This window comes from Herpailurus yagouaroundi, unplaced genomic scaffold (assembly GCF_014898765.1).
Source record: "Herpailurus yagouaroundi ecotype Mexico unplaced genomic scaffold, PumYag 253, whole genome shotgun sequence".
Taxonomy (NCBI): Eukaryota; Metazoa; Chordata; class Mammalia; order Carnivora; family Felidae; genus Herpailurus; species Herpailurus yagouaroundi.
In genome coordinates, this window is record NW_024412470.1 from 502,660 (window position 1) to 515,620 (window position 12,961).

The 12,961-nt window shown below is 36.8% G+C and overlaps 1 protein-coding gene across 5 annotated transcripts in view; it reads right to left on the reverse strand.

Annotated features, from left to right (window-relative positions):
• USH2A (usherin) overlaps positions 1-12,961 on the reverse strand; it is a 751,068-nt gene that overhangs the window by 339,007 nt on the left and 399,100 nt on the right. For all 5 annotated transcript variants that reach the window (XM_040461001.1, XM_040461002.1, XM_040461003.1 and 2 more), the window contains exons 36-37: positions 4,976-5,127; positions 96-258 (exon numbers count right to left, since the gene is read on the reverse strand). In XM_040461001.1, coding sequence (XP_040316935.1) covers positions 96-258; positions 4,976-5,127 — 315 coding nt within the window. The remainder of the gene's footprint in view (positions 1-95; positions 259-4,975; positions 5,128-12,961) is intronic.

The window sequence follows — 12,961 nt, forward strand, 5'->3', positions numbered from 1 at the left end:
CTCCCTCTGCCCCTTTCCCAGCTCGCTTTTGATCTCTCTCTATATATAAAATAAAAAAAAATAGATAAAAATTTAAAAAATGATAAACAAGTTACCTTGATCTGCATAGAAAACCCCAGTGAAAAGAACTGAGTATGTTAAATGTCCATTAGGGTGAAAAGGTGCCTCCCATCTGACGTGGGCTTTCCGGGATCCCTCTGTTTTGACAAACACATTTACTGTTCCGTCAGGAGGAGCTTCTAGAGTTCGATTTTCCACCTGTGAGTATAAAAAGATTTATTTTTGTTTGCAAATAAAATAAGTGCATGCTTCACTTTGAGCATATTTCTTCAAAGAATCTCTTCTCCTGTGAAGTAAACTATTTTGACAGTAGCATCTTGTATGAATACTTCATTTTGTCAGCAGGATCAAAGCATACCTCATGTTTTCTTCCTCCTGCTGTTAAAGCTTAGAATTTGAGCTCCTGACCAAGGCAGTTGTTTGTGAATGTTTTCAGAATATGAGGATCAGCTCACACTGTGATTGCACTGATAGCCGTGTGTATCCATAGACTACTTCTAGGACCGCTTAGAAACAATTTTTATGCTATTGCAAAAGAGAAGAATACATGAGGTGTGTTTTCATAGGTTCTTGACTGGAGTGGTAGACTTCTGGGCTTTGCCAAAGGCCATTCCAACTTCCACCAGTATACACGCACACACATGCGCACACACACACACACACACACACACACACACACACACACACACACAGAGTTCTCTGAGCTGTGTTGCTACCAGATACTTAAAGATGGTATCATGCCAGACATCAAGAAATAAATGTGCCTGAGTGATTCCATCCCTAAGGTATAATCACAAAAAAAAGTTGAAAATTTCATTAATATAGTGTTAAGGAACCTATGCAGAAAAGAGCAAAATATGAATTAAAGAGAAGAACTTTGAAATAAAATGTAATCCCTAACTGCACAGGGGCCAGGAAGATTTTAGTAGCTAAATCGAGAAAATGACTAGTTGACCAGAGGATGATGAAAGTGGCAAGAAATTAGAAAGGGATTCAGAATACTTTGGCCTCTTCTAAGAACTGGCTTAAATTTGTTAACTAATCACCACAACCTCATAAGCATCACTCATAAATGTTTGACCTTTTAAGGTTTATTGAATATGTTGATAATTTTGACCTTATTCTTAAAGTACAGGCTCATGCCTCACAAGAAGGTGATCAAACACGAAATCCTTAGGCAGGCAAATATTCTCAATTATGAAACCTTCATTTGTTAGGGCGAATACACGTTCCCAATTATGAAAATAAATGTGAAAAAGACAGAGTGTTAATTTTTAATAAGTATGAGGTCACGACATGTTTTATTTTCATCTGAGAAAGGCTATGGGGTTCTTTAGATCTATAACTGCTACTCATTATTTTTTTTTTTTTAGTCTAATAGCTAGGTACAAAAAATGGTAAAGAAACTTGACTGGAAAAATATCAATTCATCATTTTAATATTTCATAACAATGCAATTGCTTTCATTATGTCTATGTATATAATTCAAATTATTGCATAGAAAATGATTTTAAAAGGGTTCCAAGTAAAATGAGATTCAAAAGTTGAAGAATTAAGGGCAATTCCAGATAATTATATTATTATCCTCAAATATCTGGTTAATTCAAAATGATATATTTTAAAAATTTCCTTAAGTATCTGGATAAATACCTCAGTTTCTATGCTACATTAAATTTGGCAATTGTACTATTTTGCTTTGACTCAATCTTTAAAAAAAATTACCTACTATTTATCTACCTTGCCTTAAAAAAGAATGTGAAGGAAAAGATATTGTGGAAGGCCAGCTTGGCTTTTACCTGGAAACCTCCCTTGAGACAGAAAATAAAATTTTTTTTGAGAACAAATGCGCAATGAAAACATACAAACATTTTAATAAAATTTTCATCCTTAATAAAACTCTTACCATGTACCAGAAATCGTTGCGTAAATATTTCATTTAAAATTTTACAGCAATCCCTTTTAAAGTGGGTGCTTTTTTTCCCCTGTTGTAATAGTTGAAAATTCTGAGGTTTCATAGAAGAAGTATGTTTCCCAAGGAGGCACAGGGAATAATAGCAGGTTTAGGGTAGATTTCCCATATAGGATTTTCTTGTGAATTGCATATTGCCATTAAGATTTAAATGTCCTAAATAACTAATTTGTTTCTTTGTGAAAAATTAATGTGAAAAGGTGAGTATGTGTGTATGTTCGTTTAGGTGTGTTTATGTGTAGAAATATACTATCATCAAGAAACCAAAGCAGCTTTTTAACCGTATCACACTGCAGTGACCTATAGTTTCACATTTCATCCTTAAAAGGGTCCTTGGAGAATTGAATCCAATGAATGTTCCAAGGCCAGACACAGTCATAAAATTCCCAATCTTAGACTCCACTAGGGTTGTCTAACATTGGCTAAGTGGGGAAAAAAAGAAAAAAAAAAAGCCAAGTGGTTATCCTATGGACAAATTCAATGCATCTTATTATAGAGACACAAAACGTGGAGGGTTTCTCTCTAATCTAATTCAACAATATCATTGAAAGCAGAGAAACCTTTTAAAAAGTAATTCTCTGTTGCATTTTCTGTTAATTTTTCATTATCTCCAACATTAATAAAACCCCAATTACTGGATTAAATTTGACAATGCCTATTAGCATCTTAAAAGTAGGATCAAAAGCATTATAAATTGTTTTTAACACTGTGATTTCTTGAAGAGCCAAATACATGTGTAAATGAATGAGAACTGAACTTGAAGATGGGTATAGAGCAGTTCATTCTTAATCACAAACAACAGGTCACAAACTTAGGCTAAAAACAAAACACATTAAGCTAATATTGCATTAAAATGGTAGAAATACGGGATATATGTATGCATTTTTATTTTTTAAGTATTCTATTTTATAGATTTTGTCCTTTTTACAATTTTTTCCCTTTATTATATCAACTTGACGATTTTGAGGGTGACCCATACTACGTTCAGGACCAGAGCACATCTGTCACCAAAAACAGAGAATAGTATTCCCTGCATGCATGAAAAACAATGATAATAAATATATACAAGATGCAAAATAAACAGGCTTATCTTTCTAAAATCCAAGAATAATCATTTAAAAATGCTGTGAGGTGAGCAAAAGTTTGATTCTCAAAACTTAATTTGTCAATTTCTGCCAGCAAAAGATTTAAAAATAGAAACCATGACTTTTTTTTTAGTTCAACAAAACATTTGTTATAACATTGGGCTTGAGATAAAGAATACCCTTAAGTGATGTACGTATCTGAATCTGTATTATCCTTCACGACTGTGGTAGATATCCAGGGAGATTTGGAATATTCATGTAGGTAATCTCTTCAGGGTACAGTATGGACTGTAACTGGTACAAAAATATTTTAGAAATCACTTGAAGACCATAGGTTTTAACTCCCTGGCAGCATATAGTTGACTTGCTCTAAATAAAGACGCTGTTCAATCCCAGTGATTAGAAATGGATCATTGACTTGGGAAAAGCATTTGCATACTGAGCATATGATAAAAAAAAAGTACCAAGAGGAGAAAATAGCTGAGCTTTACATCAGGACTGAGTCTGGAATGTCTGAGGCCATGGCAGAGCAGGTTTTACAATCCAATTCTGTTTTCCCCCTTCCCATCAGGGCATTGTGGCATTTGATTTCTTAAGGTTAACGTCGCCTACTGTCTTACCTGCACCGGATGCAGATCAATAACCATGTCCCCCTTGTTTAAAGTTGCCAGAACATCAAGGGACAGTGTGGGAGCCAATTCAGTAGCCAGAACCAATTTGCAGTTTGTATTTTTGAAAAAGTCTAGGTTTCGAGCTCATGTGAAGTGTGCTCATGTTTCTTTTTCTTTTCTTTTGAATGGAGAAGAAAAGCTGGCCTATTGCCATTCCTGCTTTTAAGAGTAAGTAACCATCAGAGGGTCTGAGCTATAAAATACTTAATGGCAATAAAGACTACAGCTCAGCTCCACCGATAGATGATGTTAGCAGTTTGGAAAGCAACCAATCTTTGCAACGAAATGGGAGGTGTGATCAAAAATAAGGAAGCCAAAATTAAACTGTAGAGCTGTTTTTCAAGGTAATATTTATATAATACACTCTTCAATGAAGACAGAGTGCATTAAAATGATAGAGCATTAGCAAACATTGCCAAAAAATATCTAAAAGTAATGAGCATTTCCCTTAAAAGAAGCTAAATCTAATTAAGGAAAATGCACAAAACATAAAATGGGATGTTTTGAACCTAAAGAATGTCATGCTAGTCTATGACAATTATGTACTATTGAGTTTTAAAAATTATATAAAAAATAAAGAGCACAATTTGTCAATCTCTTAACTGCTAATAAAATATAGATATACACTATAGATTTCTGAAATGTGGATATCAAAAGCTAATATCAATGCAATTTTAAATACTGTTCTTTGAAACTATATCACGTTAATGATATAAATATATTTGATTCTAAGAGATGAGGCAAGCTCAACCTTTTAATTGATTGACCTACTTGTTGGGCGGTAATGTCGCCATATTTTGGCAATTATGGACTTTTAATTATTTTTACTTTTTACTCATAACTTACTTAGCTGTTGAGGCCATTATTAGAGAGAAAAACATCTACTCAAAATAAGTCACCCAATTAAACAAAATTGTATGTATTTCTGCTAAACTGGCCAACTTGCCTTTAAAAATTTCAGTGAGATATAGATTTTGTCCTTCACTAGACCTATGGGCGGTCTTGAAATTTATGTTGAATATAAACTCTTTCTTACTAACTCTTAAGTAAAATTTTATAAAAAGAACATCTCCTATCCTGCTTGAAAGCCTAGCTGTGCAGGGAGTGAGTCACCACCACTTACTTCTTCCTTGATATTCCCTGTCATCTGACATTCGGTACATTCCCAGAATGTAAATGCACATACTCACCAGTGGGCCCAGAGCACAACCTTTGGCCGTGCATGCTTGGACTCTGAAGGAATGTAAGCTCCAAGGAGCAAATCCATAAGCATGACAGCTGAGTTCTGAGGAATTGTGAATTAATATACCATCTAGATATAGTCCGTAGCTTGTGATAACACCTGGGAAGACAATAATTGGCTTTTAGTGTGACTTACGAGACAACAGCAAAGAATGTCTTAAGAAAGCAAGCACTTACTGATGGGATTTCTAATTTCATGGAATTACTAAATTACGGTATCTGGTATTTTCCCTGGTCTAAACCCTGTCTCTTTCGGAAGGATAAGACAGGCATTAAACCCTTAAATATCAAACTGTTAAGCTGATTAGTAGAGAGACAGAAATAGGACTTAAGAGTCCCAGTATGGACTCTTCCTATTACATCATGTTAGCTAGTATCATCTGCGTTCCAGATCAAATATGAATAGATTAAGTACATTTAGAATTTTTATTGCTTTCTAAAATGATATCCTTAATCGATATGCTCTAGAAGTCAAATGACCTTATTTGTTAACGCATTATATATTACTCAGGATATGTCAAGCACTGTTCTAAGCACCTGTTGTATATACACTCCTGTTTGACCCTCTCCTAGCAGCATTACCAGAAGAGAGGCAGTGTTATTATCATCACCATTTTATAGATGAGGAAATCCAGACACAGACCTATTAAATAACTTGCTCAAAGTCATGTAACTGGCAAGTGGTGGAGTCAGGATTTGAATCTGGTCAGGAAGTCTGGCTCCAGAACCCATGTCCTCAACTACAATATTTCATAACCTAAACATAAAAGCCAGACACAAATTGCACAAATTCCATTCATGGGACAATCATGAATGTTTTGGAGAAACTATGATTTGCTGTTTGTAACGATCAATTAAATTTATATCAGAAGGAAAGTTATGTGTCTTTTCATGAAATCAACTAGTAGAGATATAAGAAATTACATAGTTATTGAATATAATCATTCGAATTATTCAATCAACATATTTGCATTTTAAAGGAAGACAGGAATCTATGTTCACTGGAATTACAGAATCCCCAAACTGATGAAGCATTATACTATGAGAAACAAAATTTTGCTTACGTGCCCAAATCAGAACCTCTTTCAAAGTAAAATTAATTTCACACTGGTATTTAATTGCTTGACTATAGGATCCTGAAAGCAATCTTGACTCTTCCTCACCTGTGTATTTCTAGACCTTAGGACCATGCCAAAAACATAGTAGGCACTTAATATCTATTGATTGAATGAATACATTAATGAACATGCAGCATAGTAAAAGTATCAGCATCCAATATAGAGGGAAAATGTAAGGTTACAGGAAAGACAGATACCTAGCTACCTGAAATATGAAAGGAGACTTGGTAAAAAGATGATATTAAAAAACAGCTCCAAGATAGAAGATTTGGAGAAGGAATGAGTTTTGAAACAAAAGATTCTAGTAAAGTCAAGGTTTCAAAGAGTTAAGCTGGCTTCCAGGATGCCTCAATCTTAGACTAGGAACACCAGATTTGGTCTCATTAATGTCCTGAAGGATGATCAAACCTTCACCCATCAACACATCAGGGAAAGCATTACTGGTGGGACCATGACACCAGGAGCTTTTCACCAGTGTCCGTCCCGTTCTCCTGGGAGGAAATTGCTCACTTCACAAACCTGCTCATGATGTTCGGCAGCACCATCATCTACAAATTTCTAGAATGCTGCACTCATTGTTGGGCTATCCTTCACAACTTTGCTTTTGGTATGAAAATCAGTTTATAACAAGAGAAGTAAGGTGTGAGCTAACACCATAAAAGTTACTAATCTTACAATATACACCATCAACCTGTACCCTAAGATATTGCTGGAACAGCCTACTGAGACCTACATTATAGCCTAGGCTGGGTGATAATGCCTGTGGATTTGGGGGGAGGGGTGGTTCCTACAGGATGCTGCATCTGATTTTAACTAGGGGGTCAGTATTTGATGCTGGCTTTTCTTTAGTGAGAAATATAAAAATGAAAATCAAGAGAAGGTCCTCAGAGTGTTTCCTCTCACTATTACACTTAATAACCTACAGAAAATATTTTTGCTTTCTCTAGCCACAAAGAGGAATACTATGTTGCGGGCTTAATTTTAGATACCACTAAATTGGAAACTGAGAACATTACCTGGCAATTTGGGACCCTCATGCAACTATATCAACAGGCAAGAAAAAAAAATAGTACATAGAAATTAGCTTCCTGCTGCACACTGACACTAAGCATGTAAACCTTTTAGTAATGAAGGTTCAGGTTGCCTTACTAGGTCAAAAATCCTAAACAGATGAGCTACTGGCCGAGGGCAAAGGGAAGAAGTCATAAATATCAACTGTGGCCTTATGCTAGTTATGGAAGTGAGAACTGTAGGTGTTACTATGCCTTATTTTTGCATATTACATAAAGATTTGTACATAATAATGAATTTTCTCTCCTCCTTTTCCCTACTGACTTATATAAAGAAAGTTAGTGGGTATTCATTCTATCTTAGTTTTTAAGTTGCAGACAATCCAGGAGGGTTGTTTCTAAATTCAAGGGGGAATGCACACTACCCAGATGGGAATATGGTGACAGAGGGTGAGAGCATCTGCATTGTACAAAGCACAGTAGGATGTCAGGCAGAAGCACGTAGTGATTACTGCTGGTCACGGAAGGTAATGGAAGGAAGAGGAGTGTGTACGGGTGCTGACTAAGCTGGTTATTCATCAAATTCATCTACCTACATCCCCACATCTACAGTCTGCTCTGTATGCTAAGCCTAAGAGCCCATGCTCTACATTTGTGGCCATCTTGTTTGTTGGCTTCCTCCTTGATTTCACAATGGGAGGCACTGCAAGGAGGGCAGGGACAGGACGAAAGAAAATGTCCAGCTTCCAGTTCCGAGAGCTGAGGCTTTCGCTGACTGTTGTGAGGTCAGCAGAGGGGCAAAGCAGCTGTGGCCTCAAGCAGTCTAGGCAGCAGATATGTCTCTTCCGCATTTCCAGCTTCTTTAGTAGTGGACTCTGGCTGGCACTGGAGCTCAGGCTGGGGCAGCGCCTCTTGTGGGTTCAAGCATCAAATCAGCAAATCCTGCGGCTAGCTAGCAGTTGCTGAGGCAGACTTGGAAGCCAGAAGACAGGGGAAGTTAGCAGCTCTCTGCAAATCACCTGTTTTGCTTCTGCAGCCTTTCCAACGCATTTGTAACCAATTCCTTGTATTAAATATAGTCTGTCTTGAGGTGCCTGGGTGGCTCAGTCAGTTAAGCACCCGACTCTTGGTTTCGGCTCAGGTCCTGGTCTCATGATTCGTGAGTTCGAGCCCTGCATCAGGCTTTGCACCTACAGTGCACTGTGGTGCAGAGCCTGCTTGGGATTCTCTTTCTCCCTTTCTCTGCCTCTCCCCTACTTGTGCTATCTCTCTCTCTCTCTCAAAATAAATGAACATAAATAAATAAATAAATAAATAAATAAATAAATAAAGTCTTATTTCTAGCACATTTTCTGTTTTACTAGGTAGATCCTGGTCAGTACATCCTTTAGGATTAAAGTTGTTTATATTTAAATGAGCTAATACTTTTGAAATAAAGCTACTGCTCTGGCTCCTTTTCCCTTCTGAGGATAACTTTGTATGCATTATCTTTTAAGAGAAGGTCTATTTCCCTTATTTCCAAATTTGGGGGAAGAGCATCTTACTGTCACAGAGCCCTATGGCTACACAAGAAAAAGTACAGCTGCCAACATCTGTTTTCCTTTATTCTAGTATGACTGTCTGTGAGAACTCTGAGAATCCTTACAGAGAGTATTCAATTTACTGCCATTTAATACTTGACGCACAAAAGCACAAGTGAATCAAAACTAAGAAATGTAAGATATATAGTGTAAAGCCAGTCACAGAAAATTTAAGAGAAGAAAAATGGATAAAATCAGAGTAATAATAATGATAAGAAATTATGACGGGCCAGGCGCTCTGCTAAGCAATCACTTAATCCTCACCAAAAAAATCTTCTGTGCAAATAATGTGTTGCAGAAGCTCTTAAAGAAATTGTGAGACCCTTGAAATGCTATCTGCTTGACCTGCTTCTCAACAATGAGATAGAAAGTACCCAAATCAATATTTCCGTTTTCTTACATAATTGGGGAACAGGGAATTTCTTTTATGCTAGGATTATGTGCATAATATCTCATTTATCTGACCTATTGGGAAATGACATATTTCATAGAAGTTAATTTTTTTTTATAACTAAATCTCATTCCTTAAGTACAAACTTTAAGAATCTTAACCATTTTTAAAGGAAATCTTTCTAGCAAGGACTCCACAGTACTTACCTGTGTTCCCACACAGACTATAATGAATATAATTGAATCATCTTGTGATGACTCAATCTGTGCATTATGGACATCAAAGACTATATTCTCTAATTCAGTAACACCCTCAGGGACTGATGAGATATGGGGTACTTACTTAGGTTTCACCCTTCGCATCACTCTGTGGCTGTACTTAATCCATTCTTGTGCCTGCTTTTTGAGTTCCTCCTCCTTCCTCCCTCACTGACAGTCTCTCAAAAATTTCTTCTTTGTTTTGTCTACCTGACTCGAGCAAGCCAACCCCTAGCAAGCTATGCTAAGAAACTAGATAACCATGACATCTGGAACTATGGATAAAGAAATAATAGACAGTTACTAAAAGAAGGGCTTAGAGTAAGATGAGTACATGGAAAATGAGCTGAGAATAAAATTAAGTGAGATTTGTGACAGTTAATTCAACTGCTCAGAAACTTTTTAGTATCTAGGATGCATCACCTTGAGAGGTGGGTAAGACTGAAGTCCATCTTGCGTGCAGGTGAGATCACACACACACATACACACACACATGCACACACAATACTGAGTTACCCACTATTCTGTACGTAACCACTATTTGACAGCATTTGTAGGAAGAGTTAAAAAAATCAATTGTAGATCCAAATTGTAGAATCCAAGTATACACTGGGTGAGGATAGTCTAACCTGTAAGTCATATTGGACACTTTCTTCTCCCTCCCCAACCATACCAACACCATTACTGAGACTTATAGACTGTACATTCCCAATTGATCTTCACCTATCTCCATACCCACGGCCACGGAGTCCAGTCTACCATCATCTCATACCTGAAAATAATAGCCACCTACATGTTCTGATGCATTATTCATGCTCCCGTACAGTTCATTCTTCACACTGTAGACAGAGGGCCATTTTTCAGAACATGTATCTGAACATGCCCCATGTAATCAGTGATCAATCAGGCCTTCTCTGCGTACTAGGAAGATGAAAGTTTCCCACCCCAAGATCAGGAAGCTGGGATCAATGTAAACATGTTGTGAGGATGGAACAGACCTGTGATGCTGGTGTCTCTGGGTTTTCTGCCCTAGCATCCAGGTCTTACCAGCTAATCACCGTATCTCAAGGTCAGGCCAAAGTGGGATACCATATGATTTAGAGCTGGTGTCTACATTTGCCACAAAAAGGAGCCTGAGACAAGTGCATTTCCTTTGATCTGGTTTGGGTAAGGCCATTAACTCTAAATTCCTGAGTTAAGAACATACAGCCAAACTTCCTGGTAAATTTGTAGACAATAAGAGATGCAATTTGAAAATAACAATCCATTTCTTACCAAGATATGCAGGCAGATGTCATCACTTGTCTTCATTAGTAGACTTTTTGATGTAAATAAAATTAGTATTATATGAAATATTGTATGATTCAGTTCTAAAAACATACATTTAGTAAATAATAAGTATAAAATATGCACTAAGACAACAATTTGCATTGACTTCAGATTCCCAAGGTGTATTACAATAACTAATGAATATAATCCAGTGGAAATTTTAAGTGAAGCCTAAGGAGACACTTCTTTGAGTAGAATACAGGACACAAATGAGTAGTTTTGGGAAAACTAAAATGCCAGGTTCTTAAAATGCTGTGTAAGTATTTTTGAAATTATATTATAAAACACCTTATTACTTAAATTACTTTAATTACTTATTACTTAAATTATAAAACACCTTATTACTTATAAATATACTGAACACTTACTTTGAAGCAGACAATAGGCTATATGCTTTATGTGAATTATTTCCATTAACAACATCAAGAAATAAGAAGTGTTATTTGCCTTGTTGTAGAGTTAAGGGAAGGGAGTCTTAGGCTATTTCCCAAGGTCACGCAAATCATTATCAAATCAGGGTTGGAACCTGGCAATCTTATCCCCCTACTGCCCCTGTTCCTCTTCATTTGCAGCCTAATTTTCTCTACTAAAATATTTAGGAATTCCTCTCAATTTAAGAACTGATGAACACATTCTGGCCCTAAAAGCAACTCAGTTGAGCCTAATTGAAAAATAATATACATGTATCGGAAGTCCATTCCTGAAAGGTACGATACTTGGTACTTTGGGGGATAGAAAGGATAAGAAATAATATCTGGATTTGTAGAAGTAAGAAAAGGGTTAAACACAGGTCTAATTAAACAAAAATTCAAGAGTTGAATAAAAGTGATAAGTGCCACAAAAACTTTATGCCCAACAAATGGCGTAGACATACAGGAACTTCAAGCAGGGGCAATCACTGGGCTACAGTGAGTCCTAAAAGCTTTTTAGAGTAGCTGGGCCTTCTGTATAAAGCAGCTGGGTCTACCATGGGTCTTCCGTAAAAGGTGAAATGTGAAAAGGTCATAGCTCAGGAAGATGTTCCTCGTGGGAACATGGCATTTACCAATGCCTAGAAGCAAGAAAGTGCAAGGTACAGTAAATATATCCAGAACAGATCAGTGTTTTGTTGTTATTGTCATAACTGGTTAAAATCTAACAGAAAATAAGCCTTCAAAAGGAGGTTTGGGCCTTGAATGCTCCCCCAAGGATTTGGGATTTTATGATGCACAGGAGAACCATGGACATCTTGGTGTTCTGACCAGGGGCAAATAAACGTTATATTTAGAAGAATTAATCTAGAGTCGCATTAATTGCAAATGATTGGAGTAGGGAAGACCATGGAGGTAGGGTAAAGAAGGGCAGCTAAACATCTCACAAAGAGAAAAATAATTTTTAAAGGCACCTTTTCCTGAATATATAGTAACTAGTTGTAACTGAGGCAGGGATGTGGGAATACCACATGGAAGCAGCAGTGTGGAATTCTAAGACAGAAACACCTTTAACAGTTTAACGTACTTTTTCTTCTTTAATATAACAAATTTATGACACTTAGGGCTGAGGTGGATTAGACTGCAGTATGGTGTAACAGGTCACGAGTCAAAAAAGAAGAGGGTCTCTCTAACCTCATTCTGAGATGGACTGTGAAGTTAGCCGTGAAAAACACAAAAGCCTGCTACCAAAGAACTAACTTACTAACTTATGCTACTGGCTAAAGGAGGTTCTGACAATTTGAGGGTTGAAAAAAAAGTCACCCCTCTGTTTTGTACCAGTGACAAAATCATAGTTGTGATAGTGCACTATGCTTTTGAAAGATGTTGCCTTTAGGGAAAAGTGGGCAAAGGTCAATGAGATCTCTCTGCATAATTTCTTAACAACTGCATGTGAATCTATAGCTATCTGAAAATAGAACATTTAATTCAAATACAAAACAAAAACTGTTGTGTAGGGAAGCATGAAAGGTAAGAAGAGGCAAACACTGGGAAGTCAGAGCAAGTTTATACTGAAAATTTAACGGTATTCATGTTTTAAAATCAAGTGCTATCGATCCTCAGGGAAACCCCTTCAAGGCAAAGAAGAGTTTCACTTTTCCTTTAGAGAGTTTGAGAAACAAGTTTGAGAAAGGGTTTTTTTTAATGTTTATTTGTTTATTTTGAGAGAGAGAGTGCATACACATGAGCAGCAAAGGAGCAGAAAGAGAGAGAGAGAGAGAGAGAGAGAGAGAGAGAGAGAGGGAGAATCCCAAGCGGGCTCCATGCTGTCAGCACAGA